General features: G+C 37.7%; 1 protein-coding gene across 2 annotated transcripts; it reads right to left on the bottom strand.

Annotated features, from left to right (window-relative positions):
- Window positions 1-7,535: 7,535 nt before the first annotated feature.
- Window positions 7,536-21,896, bottom strand: FBXW12 (F-box and WD repeat domain containing 12). Of its 2 annotated transcripts, none has more exons than XM_058169351.1 (10): window positions 21,630-21,896; window positions 19,965-20,002; window positions 18,635-18,795; window positions 17,677-17,798; window positions 14,533-14,742; window positions 13,669-13,830; window positions 12,283-12,487; window positions 10,635-10,810; window positions 10,352-10,476; window positions 7,536-9,524 (listed from the first exon to the last, which is right to left on the bottom strand). In XM_058169351.1, the coding sequence occupies exons 1-10, from the start codon at window positions 21,720-21,722 to the stop codon at window positions 9,425-9,427; spliced, it is 1,392 nt and encodes a 463-aa protein (XP_058025334.1). In that variant the 5' UTR covers window positions 21,723-21,896; the 3' UTR covers window positions 7,536-9,424. The 2 variants fall into 2 exon arrangements, with proteins under 2 accessions (XP_058025334.1, XP_058025335.1); XM_058169352.1 differs by having other exon boundaries at window positions 18,635-18,745; window positions 21,630-21,729.
- Between the last annotated feature and the right edge of the window lie 695 nt (window positions 21,897-22,591).

Below are 22,591 nucleotides of genomic sequence, written 5' to 3' on the forward strand. Positions count from 1 at the left end.
CTAACCACCTTTTCCACACTCTTTCCTGAAAAGGGGAAATTGGAGAATGTTTTCTAATACTGTGGAGTTCAAGAATAGCTTCTTAAGAAGGGGGTACACTAATGTCTCCTTCAGGGCGGTGGTACCCCCACTTCAACAAAGAGGCATTAATCACTGCCTGGACTCTTACTGGGAGTACAATGAAAATAAGACTTGGTTCCAAGTTGCTATACAATACAAATAATTTTCCCAGAAAAAATTATGAAATTGATATTACAATGCAAAAAGTCTAATAATTCAACTGAAGCGGATGAGCAGTATTTACACAGTGTAAGGCTAAAGTGATATTCATTCTTATTTCCTGTGACTCTTAAAAATGACTGTGCCCAACATTAGGAGTAAAATATTTTTCCTTGTAGAGATTTGTAAGAATTCATTCACATATATACCGGTTATATATATGAAAGTGGAAAGTTGGCTCCCTCTTGTGATAAAAAAACAGAACTGACATTTCAGTATCTTTTAGAAACCATTTAGAAAAAATGTTTGATTCATTTCTATGTAACATGTTTGAACAAATGATAAAATCCCACCTCCTCAGCCAACACAATTACTTATACATTTGTACCAATCTCAATATCAATTCTATTTTCACTCAAATAGGAAATTCATTAGAGAAACACCATTGACTGAGCAAAAAAAAAAGGGACAAGAACAAGAGGATATCACCTTAAATTATTTCATGCGCTAGCATGCTTACTTTCAGTTAACAGCTCCAACCATGGTGATGCTCAACATTTAGCTTAATAAAACGATTCCTGGGAGGTAAATTTAATGACCAAGTGATATGGGTCACTGAGCCCTCATAAGAGTTTTACTGCTTCCTCTTGCTTTACTTATTTATTTATTGACAGTCTTTGTTATTTTTATACCAAGTACCTTCTCCTTATTTTCCCCACAAGTCCTATGAAGTGGGTTGGGCTGAAAGAGAGTGGCCCAATATCATCCAGTCAACTTTCATGCCTAAAGTGGAATTAGAACTCCGTCTCCTGCCTTCTATAGAATGTTAATATTATCTTTTTCAGATTGGTTACTGTGTTTATCTGGAAAATGCAGATATTTTCTACATATTTATAGGACATGCTTTCATAGGCTCTTTTAATAATTCTACCTTTGTATACATTTTTATGTAGACTGCCTTATAGAAATTATCAACCAAGCAGGTTAATGCCATCTCAATATCCAAATAAACAATTAGATTCGCCCCCACCAAATATATATATATATATTCAAAGAGAGAAGCTGAAGATAAAGAGAGAAGCTGAGGACATAAAAAGAGGAAGAACACATGAGGATGGTGCTCCCTTTACAAAGAAGTTAAAAGTAAGGAAGTAAAACTAACAGCTTCTATTCCCCCATGTGAACTTCTGCTTTTAAAAAAAACTTTTGAAGAATGACTGCTTTCTTGGGATCTCATGCAAGGAAGAGGCAATAGCTGCAGATAAAATATCACATCCTTTGTATAAGTAAACTTGTAACAGAAAGAAGCATGTAGCATTTCAGGGTTCCTCTGTTGAAAAGAAGCAATGGAACTGTTTAAGCCTTAAAGTCATGTGCTTTGAACATTTTTTTTACAACCAACAGTGAGCCCACAAATACAGAACATAATCCATTGCACATACTGTGTCTATTATGAAACAGCCCTTGTGCAGCCTAAAGTTCCCTGAATCTGCTATACAGAAATTAATTATTGTGTGGGTGTAAGTTATGCAGTATAATTTTTGAAGATTAAATTTAAATTAGCACTTCAGTAAAGAGTAAATGACTTCTGCTTTAAATCTGCTCCCACAAGATACTTATATGCAAATTGCAGAGTTATAGCAGTAAGAAAGCTGCAATCACAGATGAAGCAGCATCACGATTTTTTTTCTTTCTTTCGTGTAGTCATAGATGACTTGACGGCACCTAATCCATCGAAAGAATCCTACACATCTACACCGCAAAGCAATTATACTTAGATTGCCGGTCTAAGTGCATCACCAGTACCATATTGGCCTTTTATTACGCCCCGTTTCAAAACTGACTGTTTGCTCGCAGAAGCGTCTGACCCAATTCCAAACGCGCTTCCATCAAATTCCACAGGACTCGGATTTCTTGGAAGGTTCCATTTTCCTAGTTTCCATTTTCCGCATGCCCGAGAGGTTGCCATGCCGTGTTATCACGCTGCAGCAAAAGTAATGGGAGCTGCAGTCCTATACACATTAACCTGAGAGTAAGCCTAACTGAACCCGAATTACCTGAACAATCAGAATATTATCCGAATAATCAGGTTTTACGCTTGTATTTTTCTACCTGATTATTGGATTAGTTTTCTGCCGTAGTGGCTGTCCGATCAGGAAGGCGATCCGAAAACCTTTTTTTTTACAGGGGATCTCAATGCAATTTGCAAGTAGGATCGCGAAGGGCGGGTCGTAATTTAGAGGGTTTTTTTGGGGAGGGGTGCTGGATGGAAGAAAAAGAGCACAGATGTATTTCCGCGAATGCTGGCATCGAACCTCGCGGGATTCACTTCTGACTCATCTTCAAGGAAGGATGGGGTGATTATGTTACGGCGAGATTGATGCTCAGCCTCCCCCCTCCCCCGTCCCTGTCAATGGGAAGACATTCTCCCGCCTTGGCAAAAGACAAAAAAAAAGTGATGAATCGAGGTCCGCAGCATTCAAGCCCCAACCAGGTAAGGAAACCAGCTGCTGCCACAGGAGCGCTCCCCTTGCCCAATCAGAACTCGCAATCTACTAAAGGGGCGGGGCTATCCCGACTCTACGCCAATGGTTGCATCCAAACGGGGTAACAGACAGGTGGCTTGCCCGCCCTCCTAACTCGCCACACGGTCGGAAGGCGGAGCTTTTTTAGGCGCTTTGGGGAGGGGGTGGGAGCGTCATCCGTTTTTTTTCCCGTGATCCAACGCTGTGAAAGGCGGTAGCACTGCTGCAGTAGCGGCGCCGCCGCCGCTACCGAAGACGACTCCATCCGGGTCCTGGATGGTGCTGTAGAGAAGGGAATCACCGTATTACAGGTAACGGTCGTGTGATCGCGAGCAAAGGAGGGGAGAGGCGGGATCAGCGAAAGAAGACGTTGGCCTGTTCGCACGGGAGCGGGATTGTTTCGCCTGCGCGGGAGAACGGCTTTAGGCCTCCAGGCGATCTTTCTGCTACTTTTGAGGCGATGGAAGGGAGGGAGAAAAAGGCCGAAGTTTCCCCGCTCTCTCCCTCCCGCCCTTTCTTCCTGCCCGCTTTCGCCCTGCATCCTTTCTTCCCCTTCGCCCCCCCTCCCTCTCCTTGCCGCGCCTTCCCTGACAAACCTGAAGGTCCGAGAAGCGCCGCCCACTCGGCGGCGACCGATTGGCCTCTGGGCTGTAGTCCTTCTCGCGATTGGCCGGAGATGCCTCTCCTAGGTGGGCGCGTCACTTCCCGTAGCAAGTTCGAGATGGGCACGGGAGACCTTGGCTGCCGGGGAGGGATGAGGAAAGGGGGTGGGGCGCGAGATGATGCTGCGGCGGGGACTCCCAAGCACGATGGGCAAGCCCCGCCCCGTCTCTCGAGACGCCCCGCTTCCCGCCTATTGCCGGCCGAGCACTGTCGCAGCTTCTCTGCCGCGCGCCTTCGAGCCCCCCCCTTCCCCCCCCACGGCTCGAGCACCGGCCGAGTGGGGGTGGGGGAATGAGCGCGCGAGCGAGAGATGAGGGAGGGGAAGGCCTGCTGTTGGGCGGCGGGGGCTCCCTATGGCCCGAAGCCTCTTGGGCCGGAGCGGGGCCAAAAAAAAGAGAGAGAGAGAGAGAGAAAGAGGTGGGGGCTGCTTCTTGGCAAGCGGCTTTGCTACCACGAGGCGCGCCGCCCTCTCCTTCCCGCGCGGTCTTTCTCTTCTGATCGGAGAATTATCCCGTCCACGCTGGCTTGGCGAGCCCGCTCCTTTCCTTAGAGGGAGGCTTGCTTTTTTGTGTGCGTGTGAGTGTGTGTGGGGGAAACAGCTGGAGGATCGGGATCTCCCAAGGGATCTGGCAATCAAATCTTTTGGCGCCTCTTTAGCTGATTTGTATAGCCCGTCTCTGGTTGGAAAACTTAAGTGGTTTGAATTTGAAGCAGTGTAGTAACTTCGTCAGGGGCAGGGGGAGGGGTTCTCTCCCCCCACTTTATTCATTTTGTGGCGCTCCTTATTTAAGCCATCCGCTATTTTAATCGGCAGATCGTGTTGGGACTCGTTGGAGGTGCGAAAGCCGGAATGGATTTTGAGTGTCGGGTTTTTTTCCCCCCTTGCTAGTTTGCTAATTATTCTTTTTTGGATACGGCTTTACCTCCAATTCAGACATTGAGCTATTTATTATACTCTGGCAGTAGTGTTTTCTTAATGGATGCCAGTTATCTGTTTCAGCTGCCCTTAGTGTATCTTCCTTTGGGTTGGAAGTAAAGTTGCAAAAAATGTTCTTCTCTACCTAGGGAAATTTCATTACATGGGATTACCGTGGTATAACCTACTTGAAAGCTGACAAGGTGTATCTATTTCTGTACAGCTGGGAAAGGAGGAGCGTTGTCCTTGGATGGGATGACTGTATTTGTCTTCGAAAGGAAAATGCTTCAGAACTATGTATTTAAGCCTCTTTTTTTTTTTTGCCACTCTGGATTTTGGTCCTGTCAAGTTAAACTTAACTTTAGTATAGTGTCTTAATTTGAAATGATGAGGGAATATAGATCCCCCCTTTTTTTCCAGACATAAGTTTAAAATGAAGTATTTCAGAAAACTTCCTGCATATGTAGTGTCTTGAAATTAATTAAATTAGTAATTTGTTCAAAAAGCAACTCTTAACATTCTTTGAAAACAACAGATATTAAAATAGAAATGTATTGGTAATATAGATTAGTTTCATATAAAATGTTATAGCAATAAAATAATGTACTGCTAAGATAACGTAACAAACCATAGAATAGACCGATTTGCTTTTGCCTTAAGCTAAGCCAGTCAGACTTCCAAAAAGATTCCTTATTTGTATACAAGGAGGGTAGGACTGTTGACAGCTTTATTTCTAAGTCAGAATTTTCAAGAGTTTGAATATGTGGGGAATATGTTAATGTTAGTCTGAGATTCATGGAATATAGAATCATTCAGTTCACATAGCAATCTTCAAAGCAAACTTGGATCTTTAAATTTTAAAATACTCATTTCTGAGTAAGGATTTATTAAACAAAGCAGTTTGAAAGGGTTTTGGTTTCATTTTAATTAGAGTAAATTAGTATATATGTGAAGCTTAGTTCAGGCAACTGTCAAATATGGGTGCTGCTTTCAGTGTGTTTGATCTTTTCATAGACTTATAAAAGATTAAAGCACTTTTGAAATAACCAAATGGTGGATGCCTTTTGATTGTTTGCTACAAATGTTGAGTGATTGCTGCTGCCAATAAACCTCAAGTGTTTATGAATATGTGCAGGTGTTGGTGGGGAAATTGACAACGTTTTGTCTTGAAAGTGAAGCTAGCACAGTGATAGGTTAGTGCTTCATTGAAATTTATGAATTTCAAGTAATTTGATGGATTCATTCAAATAACATGAAATCTGATTTACAATTTTATTAAATCAAATTATTGAATATAAATAAAGTTATTTTGTAGGAATAAGGTGTCATTCTTTCCTCTTCAGTTTTATATTTGTTCTTAGAAGAAGCAGTTGAATGTAATTACCTTAGATCAAATATTTTATAAGCTTTTCAGGAGCCATTACATTTGAAAAATAATTATATTTTTTAAAAATTATATGTATTACAGACAAAGCACATGTATTACAAAGCAAATGCAATATGTTCAAACCATTCCCAATGTACTAAAACACCAGCCATACCTTTAACATAGTAAATTTATTAAACATTTAGGTAAGTTTACCAGAATATTGCAAGGGCAACTTGTCACATGGATTTTAATACCTACTCAAAGGGGTATAAGCATTATTCAACTGTTTTGATTATCCCACTCAAATATAGTAAAGTTTAGATTTATTATGGGGCCCTATGGTTTTAAACTATGGATATCTCATAGTTTATGATATTTTCAGTGGACATATTTGGGATTCAAGTTTCAGTATGATCCCATTATTTACTGTCATGTTATTCATTCTCACCCAACTTGTCCCAGTCTATTTCTTAGTTTTGCATCTATTATCTGTTTGAGATAGAGAAAAAAGACCCTATGTCTATAGTTCATTCAAAATTTCCAAAACTTGAATGTTAGTATCTACCAGAGCAATTTTCATATAACAAATGCACGAAACATTCTTTATTTACAACCTGCATTTTATTTCAATATAAAGAATAGTATTGGTTTCCTGCCCCATTAATGTATTGTCATAACATCTGGCATTTCTTATTGCTGAAATTGCAGTTGCATGCTTTTATTTATTTAGGATGGTTTTCATTAACTTTCCTTCCTCCTTTTAGGTTTGAAAGTGAAATAGAATGAGGAACGCTATATAATAGTTGCCTTGCATCAGTATTTGAACTCAACTTAATTTCTTCATCCAAAGAAGTTCCCCAGACTGAATCATTTGGATATTGAACTAGAAAGAACGGCTTTGAAATACCGTAGATAATTAAACAACTGGAGAGATGTTGGTTTTAGCATCCTTTTTAAAAAGACATTGCCATCTATTAAATGAAGATACTGCTCTGTGGGATGAGGTAGTAGGTTGTATAGTTTTAGGGTCATACCCACCACTGGGAGATAACTATACAGTCTACTGTCTTTCCTAAGGAAGCGGATAATCATCAACATTAGTCTGATTTTATTCTGAAACTGCTTGCAGTGGTAGATAATGTACATAATTGAACATTATTGCAAGGAAGCAAGAATGTAAGCAACAGGGAACTTGCACTGGTGCCATATTTAATAGCATTTAAAGTTGTCTAATGGTATGGGAGACTTGAGAGGGAAATAACGTATGCAAAGGTAATTCAAAAAAGTAAATCTTTTGTGTTCAAGCTACTTTTGACAAGTTTTGGCAGTATTTTCCTATTCCTAGTAGCTGTTTCCCATAATTCAAAAGGCCTTCAAGGGGTGAACCCAAAAGTTTCCTGCTACATTTTTAGAATCAAATTCAAAGGAATATTCTCTGAACAAATTTACTTTCTAAATACGTTTCTCTTATCAGGTTGAGGTAGTAGATTGTATAGTTGTAGGGTAGTTATTTTGCCCTCTTCAGGAGATAACTATACAATCTATTGCCTTCCCTGAGGAGTAAAAATTCTACAGTATTCTTAATGGATTATTTGCAGTTTGGTTTAAAATAAATTACAATTTTTGTTTTTACTGGCAAACTACATGAGGTTGTAAAAATCATTTTGCTTTTATCTACTGAAAGAGATATTTGTTGAGGAGTATATTATTTGTGGAGTATATTATGTTTGCTTATTAACTCATGGCCTTACTGAATGTATATTTCAAAAATACATTCTAGTGAAACTAAATTACTTTAAGAAAGTAACCATTTTTTTGTTTCAAGGGGATATACTTCTGTATATACTAATCATTTGATAGGATATCAAAATATTTAATACTTAAGGATGTTTCCTGTTTACCACAAATGAACAATGGTAATGAATCTGCATGTGTTTTATACTGCATAATCTTTAAAGATGTGCATAACTTTTCATAATGACTTTTTTTTTAGAAGAATGAAGAAATGGTGGGGTTCCTAGGAAGAGGTAGTAGGTTGCATAGTTTTAGGGCAGTGGTTTTGCCTATAAGGAGTTAACTATACAACCTGCTGCCTTTCTTAGGGCTTTAATATCACAACAGGATCATAGTTGGTCGAATTACGTGCTCCTAAACTAAGTTATTCTATAAATTTGCAAGATTTACCATTACATTTTTGTTCCTTGAATCAAATAAACCAAATAATGCAGAGGTTCCTTAAACCACCTTGATGAAACATTCTTGTCCCTTTGCCAGAAGAATGTAGGAACCAAAAAAAAGAAAAAAAGAAAGTACCTGTATACTGTGGAGAAGTGTTGTGATTTCAAACTCATTTTAAGTCTAATACTGCTCTTGTATGTATGTATGTATGTATTTTCATAATAAAATAGAAATTCAGTTTTGAGAGAGATTGTGTGTCTTATATTCCCTTCTAATATTTTCTGGTTTTATCATCTAAATATGTGTTTATATTTCAATAAAGCCTCTGTATAGTTTAGAATAGATTAATTGTTGGAATGCCTAAGCAACTATGTTCTATGTAAAGGAGAGTGAGATATGTCCTACATATCAGCAAAGTAACTCCTAAAATTGTACAAAAGAGGACTATAATAGGTGTTGGAGAAGAATCAGATTCTCCTACCCTGGGAGAAAAAGAATCCCAAATTTTGTTTCTCCTAATTTATTCATCTGGGAAAGACAATTGGACAGATATATTGAAATGTTGTCAACTGCTCCATTCTAAGCCTTCCTCTTCTGGTTCAGTCTGACTCATGATTCCCAGTGCAGAATATAAATATGCAAACAACACAAGAGAACAGAAAAGCACCCCTATTCAAGCTCAGATAGCTGTTAAACTCAAGGAACAAGATTTCAGAAAGCAATTGAAAATACCATTAGGGCAATAAGGTGTCAAACTCAAGGACTGCAGACCTAATCTGGCCTGCAGGGTGCTTAAATCTGGCCCCCGGGACCAGCCTGGAAATAGCAAAGAACCGGCCTGTGATAGCCTCTGGCAGCCAAAATGGGGTGTGGGAGGCTGCGTGTGAATCCCTGTGCCCCATTTTGCCCGGCAGAGTGCGGGAGTCCATCCAGGCCAAAAACAGGGCGCCCCATTTTGGCGGCTGCCAGAGTGCTGCAGGAGGCGTCAGTCCCATCTCTCCGCCCCACCACTTTTCCAGCGGGCCCACGGAGAACTGCATTGCTGATTTGGCCCTTGAAGAAATCTAGTTTGACACCCCTAATCTAGTTCATAACTTTTGGTGATCCCTGTGAAATTGTGAAATACACATTTTTCACGCAGTGAACAAATTACCTGCTTATTTATAATGACCATATTTAGCCTATGAAGTTTTTTTCCCCACAATGCACAAAAACTTGGGAGAGTATAATTTATATTGTACATTCAGATATAATCTTTAGAAAGTAAAAAATTATAAATGGAAAAATAGAAAAAGCAAAACAAGTGTATGTAAACACAGAATCTAAAATTATATACACGCACATATAAGGTATAAAATACATTTAATAAAACTAAACAAAGCTCTCTTGTGGATCTTTTTCAAGCCAAGTGGAATTTAGTCAAATTGGTTGTTGAAAAGGTAATCGATCACTTCAGTCAATTAATTTCAGTGATTTCAATCATGCTTCTATTATCATTTGAGTTGGACAACTTGATGGAAAATGTTTAGAGTGAAACAGAAGTGCATGGAACTCTTACAGATGAAAGGAATATGCTCTTAAAATGTCTTTGCCATCAATTCCAGCCACTAGTCCAACAATGCTGACATCATCGCATGCCACAGATCTGAAGCCACTATGTGAATGAAATTTTTGTGTTAGTACTTGATTAAATAACAGTCATATTGAAACAATTCAATATGTAAAGTACAAGAAATCAAAGTTTGGAGCCAGGTTTTACATCGGATAGAATACTTCACTGCAGGCTGAGATATACACCAAAGCCTACATCAGTTGGGTCACTGCATGACACACTACAGTTGATTCTGTAATTTGCAGTTGGAAAGTTTATCTTTGAGTAACATATTTCAGTGTGGTTTCCAGATACAAATTCTTGTGATTATGAAAAAAAGTTCTGTTCAATAATTTAAAAATATACACAGATTACTTGACATTTCAAGGCTATTTTTAACTTGTTAGTACTTGGATAAATTGGTGAATAGGTACCACTAAAGAAAAGAAAAGCAGTTCTCCTATACCCTGTTGGAGATATACAATAAGAAATGAAACATTTTTAATCCATCTTTTAAAGAGAACACAATTATCAGCAAATAAGGTTAAAATATTCTCTAAATAATCAGCTTGAAAGGGTCAGGTGAGGTTTAAAGCTGAATAAGAAAAGGAAACTTTCAACCTGCATGCAACAACTTGGGAAGGGATGGAGGAATTTCTCTGCAGAATACACAAAAGACTTCTCTGCTACATCATAAGTAGGCAAGTTCAGGCAGGAGAAACTGTCAACTAGTTTTCCGGGAGTCCTGAACAAGATAAATTGCCAGTGGGTGCTCAATACTATAATCATATTTGAAAAATACTAAATGAAATGTTAACACTTGTGTGTGTTTAACTAGGCCATTAAAATGCCAACAAACCATAAAACATTTTTTTAAAAATGAGACATACCTTGACCATCTGTGAGATCCTCCCAATAAATGATAGCAACTTGTCAACAAAGAAGATTTGTAATTTTTCCAGAAGTATACACGGAGTGAAAGGTCCATGGAAGATGTCACGACATGAAAAGGATCCTGGTGTAGGATGGAATGGCGAAAACAAGTTGTTTAGTTAAATATGCCTAATACCTATGCAGAACAGAAAGTAACAACTACTCAGAGATTGTTGGGTTGTTGTTTTTTTTGCAAAATAATAGACTAAAATATCTGTAAATAAGGAAGAGTTACCATACCACCCAAATAGATGTAATAATTTTATGATGATCCTTGAAAACCATCAATACAGTCCCGCTCAGAGAGTATACTGTCAGTTCTGGTCCAGCTGCTATAAGAAGGGTTTGTTTCCCAAATCCTTTCATACTTGTCATCTGCTGTTGGGCTGGTAGTGTGAAGCTTGCAACCTGTTTAGCTTTTGCATAAAAACAACATAACACTCATTCTTGTGTCACATAAACGATTGAAATTTGTATTCTATTTTTACCCAATAGTTCTTTGTCAATATTGATTAGGAGTTCTGAGAATTGCAATCCTGATCCTGCCAAAGATTATCAAAGATGGGAAGACAGTTTCATTTGATAACATTATTTTATTACTAAGTTTATTTATATCCTGCCTTTATTATTTTTATAAATAACTCAAGGCAGTGAATAGTACCCTTTTCCCATGACAAAAACTCTGAAGTGAATTGGGGTGAGAGGGTCAGGCTCAAAGTCACCCAGTCTTCTGGCATAGTATGAGCAATGGGACTTCCCCATTCCTCCAGAGACATCTTGATGGCTACCACCCACCAGAACCTCTACACTTGGGGCATAGGGCTGCATGAACAGTCCATACCACCAGCTGGGTCTGTATCATAGGCCTTTAAACAACAATTAGTGAGCAAATCTTAGCTTATCTTAACTGAAAGCAATAAAAGCAATACAAATAGAAAGAAAAGAAAAGGCTTAACCAAGAGAAGAGAGTCTGGTAAAGAATAAATAAATTTTATTTATTTTACTTAATAAATGTATTTGCTGCCCATCTTACTGCAAGGTAATTCTGGGCAGCTTACAACAAATTGCAAGGCATCAGAATCTCTATATTACCAATCATCTAGGTAATTAAACCAACCAATCTGCCATAGTTCTTTTATCGTTTTCTCCATTCTAACTATCATAGGCTCTAGATTACTAACTATTGATTTAGAATCTATATTACCAGTCATCTTACTAATCATCTGGGCAATTCAACTCACCAAAATCGACTAGTTCTTTTACCTTTTTCTCCAACTATCATATGTTCTAGATTACCATCGATTTAATCTTTTGTACGCATTCCAGGAGACTTTGTGGTAGCAAAGCAGGGTATGAGTATTTTAAATAGCAAAGAATGAATATTCAAAAGAATTAAAGTCTCTAGATTTGCTACAGAACATCAAATAGAGTAAGTCATTTTAGAAGATTATGCAAGAATGTTTGTCCTAGTGATACTGCTTTTTCACCAAAGGTATGGTTTCTATCATCATTAAATATGATGTTTGGCATTATTCTTCTAAAAGCTATCAAACTATTTTTCCCAAAGAGTATTATTAAGGGATTAGAAATCGTACCTGAATGTTTGGCATAAATGATTTAAGAAAATGATTGCCATTTCATAATATTTTCCAGATTATTATCAAATAGAAGTTAAAGATAATAATGTAAAATTATTGATTGAGCAATGTTTGTGTCGAGGTCAAGCAAATATGTATAGAAAAGGATATATTGGATACATTGTTATCAAAAATAGTAAACAACTACTATTTGTATATATTTAGTCTTATATTTAGCACATTTTATTTTTAGCACATTTTAAATATCCAAAGGCACATCTAAAATTACACAACAATTTGATGAAGCCTACCTGTAACATTCTTTTTGTATTTAGACTTCTCAATTACTATATCAAAGCTATCAATGTGAAACATCTCATTTTTGTGCAAAATGGCAATTCTTGCTGATTCAGCTGGTAACCAGCACATCATCTGACAATGATTTGTAATAGGTAAAGGACTAGATAGCATCAAATCATCATCTTCTGGCTGAGTTGCATAGTATGTGTTAAATACCTGATATGCAAAAAGAAAATAATACCAATAAGCTGGGATCCAAAGAATTAATTTATACTTTTTAGAAATATCAGTGCAATTTTTGAACTTGTATGAAAAATGTATGTCAATATATTAAAACTTTCTATCCCAACTAAGGACTTTGATTTATCTCAGTGCTGTCTGAGATAAAAGAATTGGTATATCTCCATTCAGATCTAAGCAGCATGGGCAATGGGAATTACAGTTCAAATGCTTGGGAAAACACCTGTTTACCAGCGTCTGGTTTATATTGCTTGGCAGCAACTTTCCAAGAAATCCTTTCTAAACCTCTCTAAAATGCTGGAATTGAGCCTTTGATGTGCATGTAGTCCATGGCTTCTATTATCTGACCCTTCTTATTTGAATTGCAAAACTCTATTCTGCATCATACATGACTTTTGAAACTTGTTCCAAAATGCAAATCTTACCAATAAACTTAGAAGTACAGTTTTTTGAACCTAGGCTACTATATACAGGTGAAAAACATTCAAGACCTGCTATAGATTACAAATTCATTAGAAAAATCCGAACATAATTCTCCTTAGTTTTCTTTAGCAACTTGTTAAAGAAAGGCAAAGAATAAAAATAGAGGAAATACAAATGCTTATTTTATTTACTGATTTAATAAGTTACAGCCAAAACTCTCAGGATGACATACAATGTAGCACAAGACAGTAAAACCATAATGTTGCCACTGTAACTGTCTTCAGTCCCTATTAGCTGGGATTAATTTTGTGACTGAATTTCACAAATGTTTTCCCAGAAAGAACAGCTGGGTATAAGCAGTAGCAATCAGATTCAGAATGTTGATAATGTGAAGGAAACATAGAATTTAGGTATTACGGCCGTTCCAAAATCCACTAAGACTGCTTCATGTCTGAAAGATCATAGAATCAAAGAACATAACAGTTGCAAATGCCTTTGTAAGTCACCAACCCCAAACCAATGCAGAAATCAATTATGTAGTAACCCTGAAAAATGGGCATCCATCTTTTGTATACACACCTGTGAAGATATGTCTGCTCCCTCCCTCCCCTCGAGTTGAATCTCTTAACTGTTAAGACATTTTCCTTTCTGACCCTTGAATTCTATTTTTGTCCTGCTTTGCTGCAATGCCACTAGGTCTCAACAGACATATTTAATGATGATAGAAACCATACCTTTGGTGAAAAAGCAGTATCACTAGGGCAAACAAGTATCCATTGCCCATCTGGTGAACATGGAGACAACTGTATACCACAGTTCTGAAACAATTTTTTGTATAAAATGTGGCTTAGATTAGTTGCTGCCAAGGTATAAAGTGAGCCTTCTTCAGTGCCCACCTAAACCAAAGAAAGGGAAAAGCATGTAAAATACAGTGCCATGAACTTCAGAGATGTTAATGACTTCATAAAAATTCAAAATAACAGAATGGGGATAAGCCAAATCTGCTCTACTATAGCCAATTTCTGGCAAGTCAGTATCTACAATAATTGCTAAGCTAATTGGACCATAATCTAATTCCATCAACTCTATAAAAGCCTTGAATGCCAACTACTGAACTATAAATAATGTATTTCTCATAGCTGACCAACAAAGTAACATTTGAGCTTCCTTGCTAAAGTTTCTTTCTACATCAAGGGGAATCCAGCATCTTCAAAACTTCCTGCATTGAGAAAGACACAATCCTATTCCTCCAAGCAACTCTGGAGAACACAGGATGACCGCTTTTGCCATTTAGGGAGAGGGGGAAACCCCAAGTTTTAAGAAGGGAGATGTGGGAGTTCTAAACAATGGGAAACTTCCCATGCTTCATGAGGAAATGCTGCTAAACTGTGAAGTAAGAAAAAGGCTCATCTTCCCAAACTGCATGGATGCCCCAAGACGTTATGGAGGGATGGTACTAAGGGATGGTACTGATTTCAGACTGACACAGCTGCCACAGGTAAACAGGCTACTTTAAAATGTCCTATTTTGTAAGTATTTGGCAATCAGTAGAAAGCTTCCTTGAGGATGGCGATCAACTTACTTAGTGTGCTACTCACCATTAAGAATGGGTTATTCTTTATTGTGTAGGCTACCATACAGCATGATGTGGATGACACTGAAAAAGTTGAAAGTTCTTCCCCTGTAGTCCCATGCCAGAGTTTGATTGTCCCATGAGTGTCTGCTGTAGCTGCCAGGTTAAATGCAGGAAATGTGATAATATTCACTAGTGGAAATTCCTGTTGGGGACTAGACCAAATCTGTTTACCCTGATAAAAGCAAAAAAAAAAAAATCATTTTATTTGATAAGTTTTTTTTTTTAAAAAAACCATCTTCCTGTTAGTGCAATCATTACTGCAAATTTATGTACCATGCATTCTTTTCAACCTGAAATACTTTTCCATGAAAAGATATCTAGTTTCTGTTCCGATACACTTGTTTGGTGAAAAAACTATATTTTTATTGGTGTTAGGGGAAAAAAAACTCAGCCCCAAATCACATTGCTTTTATCTTGTTGAAACTTGTTCACTTTATTTATTTCTCTATTAGATCATGACAATGAGTCAGATTTTTCCATTGTATTTCAAAGTCCTGAGCCGTGGCCAAAAATTCCTAAAAGAATTTAGTTCATTTCACATAAAATAACAACTTCCTTTGGATCACAGTTGTGATGTCTATGCCCCCCAAAACTATTAAATCTGAGAATTTAAAAATGGCATTGTTGTGAAAACAGTCTTGGAGGAAAAAGTGTCTAAATAGCCAGATTTATAATACTTTATTTCCTTTCATTTTTTTGTTGTCTGTATCAGTTACATTTTCCTCAGCTATTTTTCATGTACTGCATTCTTGAAGAAACATCAGATTGTTTATATAGCTCACATTACATCTTCAAAATAACATTCCACTTTGAGAACTTTATTGGAATGTTATTTAATGCTGTTTCTTGAACGTTTTGAATAGAGTGGGTCAGCTTTCTCCTAATTGCATCTTAACGCTATTATGAAAGAACTTCACACAACTTATCCTTTCACCCAAATCTTGTGAGTCCTTTCTACCTCTTCATTTGGGTCAAACAATTCCCTTGAGAACAAATTTTCAATGTAGGGAAAAAATGTAAGTCACGTCCTTCCAGGTCTGGACTGTATGATGTATGGGGTAAGACAGTGAGGTCCAACCGTGCAGTTGCATTTTGGATGGCTGATGAGGTGTCAGCTTTAATGTTCCAACAAAATTTATTTAACGCTTCTGGACTCTGCTTAACTGTTTCAAAGTTTTGAATGTTAGAGCGTAGCACTGAATTGATAGTGATGTCAGGTTCCAGAAAAACTATGTGAATAACACTATCCAAGTCCCCAAAAATTATAACCATAAGTTTTCTTTCCAGTTTTGATTTTTTTTTTAAGCAAGTGAAATTTAGTGATAATATTCCCTGGATGGGTGTGTCATTTCTAGGACACAATAATGATCCTGAGTGTCATCAACTGTCACAATGCTCTAAAGAAAGTCATCTTTATTCTCATAGCATGACAACATTGCTGGCAACTCTTGACATTTTCATCTCTTCCATCAGCATTCAAAGGATGCATCTTGCACAAATCTTGCAATGTGGAAGAGCAGCAACAATATGACCTATGAAAAGCTTGACATAAACTTCCCTTTGATCTGTTGACTGTTCATCAACTACTGCTATCAGCCTTTCTTAGCCGAAATTCATCAGTTGTCACAGATCATTTGTCTTGTTCTTGGTAACAAAATTCAGTTTTCCCTGATTCACTATCTTTAGATTTTTGACCCAGCAATTTTACTACCATTATCCCCATAAACAAATCTATATTCAGTGGTGAAATTAAATTCAAGGGGGGATGGGGCAATCAAACATTTAATCATGTATATTGTTTAAGTGCAATGATGAGTACTCACTGTAGAATTCTGTTTCATGAACAACAATAGCACAAGCTTTAATCACAGTAACTTCCTATCAACTGAAGTAAAAGAAAAGATTTATAGGTAGTTCTCACTTTATGAACGTAATTGGGACTTTAACTTTCATCGGTAAGCGACATAGTTGTTAGGTAAGTCACATCTGATTTTACAATCTTTTTTTTTGTCATGGTCACTAAGCAAACCACAGTTTTTAAATAAATCTGCAGTCATTAAGTGAATCTGGATTCCCCCATTGACTTTGCTTGTCAGAACTTAATTGAGAACATCGAGGATGGTGATCACATGGTTCTTTTTGTCTAGAAGATAAGGAACTGAACAGTATGTATGCATACTACAGATACATCCCAAAATGTTTCCTTTTGCTCTGGAATATTCTTTTAAGCTATAAAACAATTGTAAATGCCATCTCTTCTGAGATTCTGCCCAAGAGCATTCATTTCTACAAGAACCATCTTCTGATCTACCTAGGCCAAATATTTGTTCTTTTAGGATTTATGATTGTTGACTATGATTGATGTAACTTTACCTTTTCTTTCATAGCACTGATCATTTGCATCTTATTATATAAAACTGAATAAAGTGTCTTATATTTTCTTTTCTTTTCTCTTTTCTTTTGTTTATCTTTAGAAGCTGGTTTGCTTCTAAAGTAGGGGTGGGGAAAATGGGCTGAATTGTCTATTCACATTATTCTAGATTACGGGGCCAGGAGATGGAACTATAAAATTTTATTTCTGTATTTGCTTTTTGACCTTTCAATCATCAGAAAGGAAGCACATTAGGGGTCAGGGGTAGACACCAGATGAGCCACCTTTGAAAGATAGATGGTAGCAACAGGAAATGATCGAGCCACTACTCCAAAACAGGAAGTGTGTGAGGATGCAGAGCTCTTCTGGAAAAGGAGGTATCAGACCAACTTTCAAACAAAAGGCTCAATAATATGTATCAATGTTTAAGTTTCTATGTACAGCATTTTTAAAATCTTTATATATTTATTCAATTTGATTTATTCAGTTTGATTCCAAATCACTTTGTCAGCTCACAATACACAAAAACAATACTGAATAAAAAACAATACAATAGAGATAATCAAACACAATCAGACGCAGACAAAGAAAAAGACAAAACACCCCAGCATCAACTAACATCCAGCAAAGGGGACATCAGTTACTTGAGCCCAAGGCCTGGGAAAGAGCCAGGTCTTTATGGCTCTTCTCTGCAAGTGTTTGAAGTTATTTATTCCATATGCTCCTTTTTCTTACCTCTTGGACATTCCATGCCCTGACTGTGCCATCAGAAGATACAGTACATATAGTGGAATTCACTTTTCCTGTTGCAAACATATGCTCATTCTCAGATAGATAAGCCATTTCATGTATCACTCCTGCAGCAACACAACAGATCTTTGTTTAAAAGCAAAATATTTGGGGACTTGATTTTCTAGTTCAATGGTTCCAGAAGAACAAACAGCTTCCTTCTGAAAGCTAAACTATCAATCCCACTTTGCATAATACACTGTAAATTTACAATCAACTATAAGTATTAGCAGTTGGATCAGCTCTAAAATTTTGGATCACAAATGAGTAGAATGTTTTGGATCACAAACTTAGAGATGCAATGTATTTGTTGGAATGGTCTGCAATGGTGCAATTGCAATGATGGAATTGCATCCACCAACGAAACTGATTTTTCTTCCCTCACTCAACTTCCTAAATAGAAAATTGTTAGGTCATTCCAGCCATGGTAGAAGGCATTTTGGTGGATGATTTCATTAGGCTTTTTTAGCCAACAAGTGTTTGCATTCAGAGACCATGATAGTAATAGAGGAACTGAATTAGACCCATCTTGAGAAACTATATAGGTTTCTACACTTGTATGAATGTATGAGGATTCACAATTCTTCAGAAAACTGATTTAAAATTCCATAGAGGCCAAAAACCTAGAATTGGCAAGCTACTGATTGGGAAAATATTTGATAACTGTGGTACATATATCAGGTATATTTTTTCAAGACTATGACCTCTTGTTTTCTAAAAATGCACACACAGAATTATATAGGACCCCATGCTCTTCCATTACTGCAGAAATAGAAGTTCTTATTTTTCTGAATGCAAATCATATACATAACTACAGTATAATACAAGTTGAGAATTAAAAGTGATTTCAATATATTTTTTCTTCTAAAAATATTATTTTGGTGGTTTACCACATTTCTCATACCATTGTGTCCTCTTATAGCTTTACATGTATAATCAACAGAAGGCTGTCCTGATGTCATCTTAGATTCAAGATTTGAGCGATGAAGATAGTACTTTTTCCAAGAGTGGATTCCTGGGATCACAGAGATATTGCAGAAAGCCCATCTTTTTAGACACATATTTCTATAAATACAAACAATTGCACTATCACTGTAAAATTTAAATTGCTTTCTCCAAATCTGCTTTAGTAAATAGCAATTCTAATTTTTTAACAACTATCTTCTGTAAATATCACTTATTAGATTAAAAAGAATGTTGGAAGATTTATTTTAATATCATTTCTGAATACTTCAAATCTCAATTAGTAATAAGAAAATTAAAGTACTGTAAATATTAAGAGAGCAACAAAATATGAACTTAATAGTTACTAATTATATAGCAATCATCTACATTTCTTAACAGTCAGTGGAATAAACAAGTATTTACAATAGGCATGTGTAATTTTGTAAACATTTACTGAAGCTTTAAAATCATAAGGTTTATGCACAACAATAAAATGTTAATTATACATTTAAGGAAATAAAAATAGCAAATATAAGCTAATTCAGGAACTAAAATGAAATCGATATTTCTGATAAAATGAGTATTTCTTTGAACAGGACAGTCTTTATCAGATGCTGAAATGCTGTTAAATAGAAGACCAAGAAGGCCTTTCTCTTTTTGGTGTCATCTGTACCTGTTAAATGGAAGGCTCTTCAAATAGTGATCCTGTATTTATATTATATGAAATATAATTATGTCCTTGATACAACTGGTTCAGCTTCCCTATCTAGACATCACCCTGGAGCTCCCAAGCTGTGAAAGACCAATCAGGCTTGCCTAATCTCAGCAGGTGGCAGCACCTGGCTAGCCTTTCTTATAAAAGGGAACTTTTAAGGCTTAGTAAGCAAAAAGGTATGATTATACTACTTCCATGGTATTTACCAGGTAAAGCTATTAACTGACAAGAGTGCACAGAGGTTTTCTCAGACTGGAAGCCTAGCTAGTCTAGCATTTTGTTGATACAGAAACCTATTGGGCACTTCTTATTGAGCCTGCAGATCTGGGCTACAAAAATGCAGGCAAGTATAAGATGGCCTTTTGCTGGTCTGAACTTTTACAGCTGAGATCTAGTAACCCTACCGCTAGGAAACCCACAAGCAGGATGTGGCAAAAGTAACAATTCACCATTCCACCTAACAACTAGGAATAAACTGTTGGGAAGAAGTGTATCTTCATCCAGCAATCTGTATCCACTAACATCCATTCTCAGGTGAAATCCAGACCTTCCCATCATTTCTTGCTGTTCTCACCTCCAGAGAAAGGTGGTCTCTGCCGCTTCGTTCCATGCCTAAAATGGGAAGAAAAGGAATGGCACGTTTCGGAAGCAGCTTCTTAAGATGGACCAAAAGATAGACTTCACAGCTTGCACCAACTATGATTTGATTTAACCATGATAGAATAAACCATAACAACATGGCTCATGTTTAATACTGACTGAACTGCAATTCATGGTATACATGCTAAGTACAATAGCTGAACCAACCACAATGCTTGGGTTCATGCCACACACTGAACCCCAAACATGCCTAACATACTGTGCCAACCCGGTTTAGGGCCGGTTTAGCTCAGGCTGGTAAGGCCTGTTATTAAGAACACAAAGCCTGCAATTACTGCAGGTTCGAGCCCGGCCCAAGGTTGACTCAGCCTTCCATCCTTTATAAGGTAGGTAAAATGAGGACCCAGATTGTTGGGGGGGCAATAAGTTGACTTTGTAAAAATATACAAATAGAATGAGACTATTGCCTTATACACTGTAAACCGCCCTGAGTCTTCGGAGAAGGGCGGGATATAAATGTAAAAAAAACAAAAAAAAAAAACAACCCAGCCCCTCTGGTTATTTTATAGTTGTGTGTCCTATAAACCCAAATGAGATTGAATAAATCATGGTTTAGTGTGTCAGGAACTAAAGCCATTAACTATGGCTTAGTAAAAATTTAGGAGCTCAACTAGTGCTTGAGAAACTGCAAGATAACCCAATAAATGTCTTTAGTCAAGGATCCAAGTACATTTTATTAAATATGCACCTAATTCCCAGGAAGATGCTACTTTAGGGAGAAACAAGAAAGCCTTGTTGAATTTTACCCTTAAAGAGTCCTACAGATGGCATCAACTCAGCTGGTAAAGCTATTCCTGGCATCAGGTTAAGTGGGGCCAAATGCTTTACTGCCTATGAAAAGCTCCGAAGCCCTCCAGATAAGAAAATATAGAGCAAGGGTCTCCAACCTTGGCAACTTTTAGACTTGTGGACTTCAACTCCCAGAATTCCTCAGCCAGCAAAGCAAAGCTGGCTGAGGAATTCTGGGAGTTGAAGTCCACAAGTCTAAAAGTTGCCAAGGTTGGAGACCCCCCGATATAGAGGACAAGCACGTTTCCAAAGCGAGCCCTCTCACGCAGCATCCAATGCTGAAGCACCCAAACTGGATCCTGCATGTACAACCAACAAAAATCGGATATGCCGTCACGGCCAGCCGAGTTCCCTAGAAAGGGCGAGACTTCCGGCTCCCTTCTCCTTCTCTTGGGTGTGTCGTGACGGCGCCGTCAAAGGCTCTTGGGGGTGATCGCGGTATCCTCCAATCCTCTATTAAGCTAGTTGAAGATAAATATTCGGAACTCCCTTTCATTGTCCTTCGTCAATTTTAAGGCCCGTTTGGCACGCTTTCCCTCCCGCCTTGAATAGGCAAGAGCATTCTTGTTCGCAGATGAACGGATGATACGAAGGATCGAAGTTAGCGTGATCTAAGCAACCCGATCCGTGGATTGCAAATCTCGGTGCCTAACAGCCAAGAGGGGATTTAGGCAGCTATAACATCAGCAGATTGGGAAATCTGGTACTATATTGCGCATGACTGGACCATCGCGGTGTCTCAGCCAAGTACGCACCATGCTGCGGGGTCTACATTGTGAAGCGGCTATACCTTATTCACTTGAGCTGCTCTGAGCAGATCCGGCACTTCCAAGTACGAGAAGAGATGGATAATGCAATCCAAAGTCAGCGACTCGGCGCTCATCGTGCTTTCAGGCGTCCTCACAACCAACCTACGTATACGTTTTACTTTTCTCCACGCCCCAGCCGAATGCAGCGCTGGAGCACTTCGTCGAGGCGGGATTAAAATTTCGGATTCCCCCGTGACTTGTCTTTGAGCTGCCCGTCAAGAATCAGAGCGGCAGACTTAAAATATTGTGCGCACCGAGGGGATGTGGAGGAGAACTGATCCGTTCACTTACTGTATATATCATCATTTAATAGTTCTTTTCAGGGAATTGATCACTTTTACAGGAACGTATTTCTAATACCATTTAAACATCAACAGCGTTTATTGTAAAAATAAACCGTCATTATCCTGGAACTCTCCAAACATTTGGACACTCCCACAATTTCAGACAATGCGGCCTGGGAAAATACAACTGCAATGCATCTGGAACGTTTCCAGATTGAAGAATGCTACAATACTGTCGTTCCTAGTAATTTTTGTAAAAAAATCGATGGATCTTATTTCTTTATTGAAAATATATAGTCAAGTTTTTCTTAACTGAAAGTCAATCCCACAGCAAACTGGCTAAGGGAAGAGGAAAAGAGACTTTAGCTGTGCTTTTGAACCTAACACTGAGACGATGGTTCCCACAGTGGGCTAACCCAAAGTTTAATTATGATTTTATTATAATTTGCTGGGATCAAGTAATATGCTAGGTATAATATATACAAGTTTTGAAAGTCTTTGGCTCTTCAACTCTGTTGTACAGTACCTCCCATCCCCAATCACCCAACACTTTCTTTCATTTGTTTCCAGTTTAAACCAATGGAGAATCATGGTATGTAAGCTTTATTGTATTTTGTATTATATGGAGATGAGTGTGATCATGTCACTAGACTAGCTTT

This window comes from Ahaetulla prasina, chromosome 2, assembly GCF_028640845.1.
Source record: "Ahaetulla prasina isolate Xishuangbanna chromosome 2, ASM2864084v1, whole genome shotgun sequence".
Taxonomy (NCBI): domain Eukaryota; kingdom Metazoa; phylum Chordata; class Lepidosauria; order Squamata; family Colubridae; genus Ahaetulla; species Ahaetulla prasina.

Excerpts from the sequence above, each read along its gene's own strand:
- FBXW12 (XM_058169351.1), bottom strand. The coding sequence starts at position 21,722 with ATGAGCGCCGAGTCGCTGACTTTGGATTGCATTATCCATCTCTTCTCG. Across the intron at positions 18,796-19,964 it reads GAGACCACCTTTCTCTGGAG|AAATATGTGTCTAAAAAGAT; the intron begins GTGAGAACAGCA and ends TTGTATTTATAG. Across the intron at positions 12,488-13,668 it reads ATACTGCTTTTTCACCAAAG|GTATTTAACACATACTATGC; the intron begins GTATGGTTTCTA and ends TTTGCATATCAG.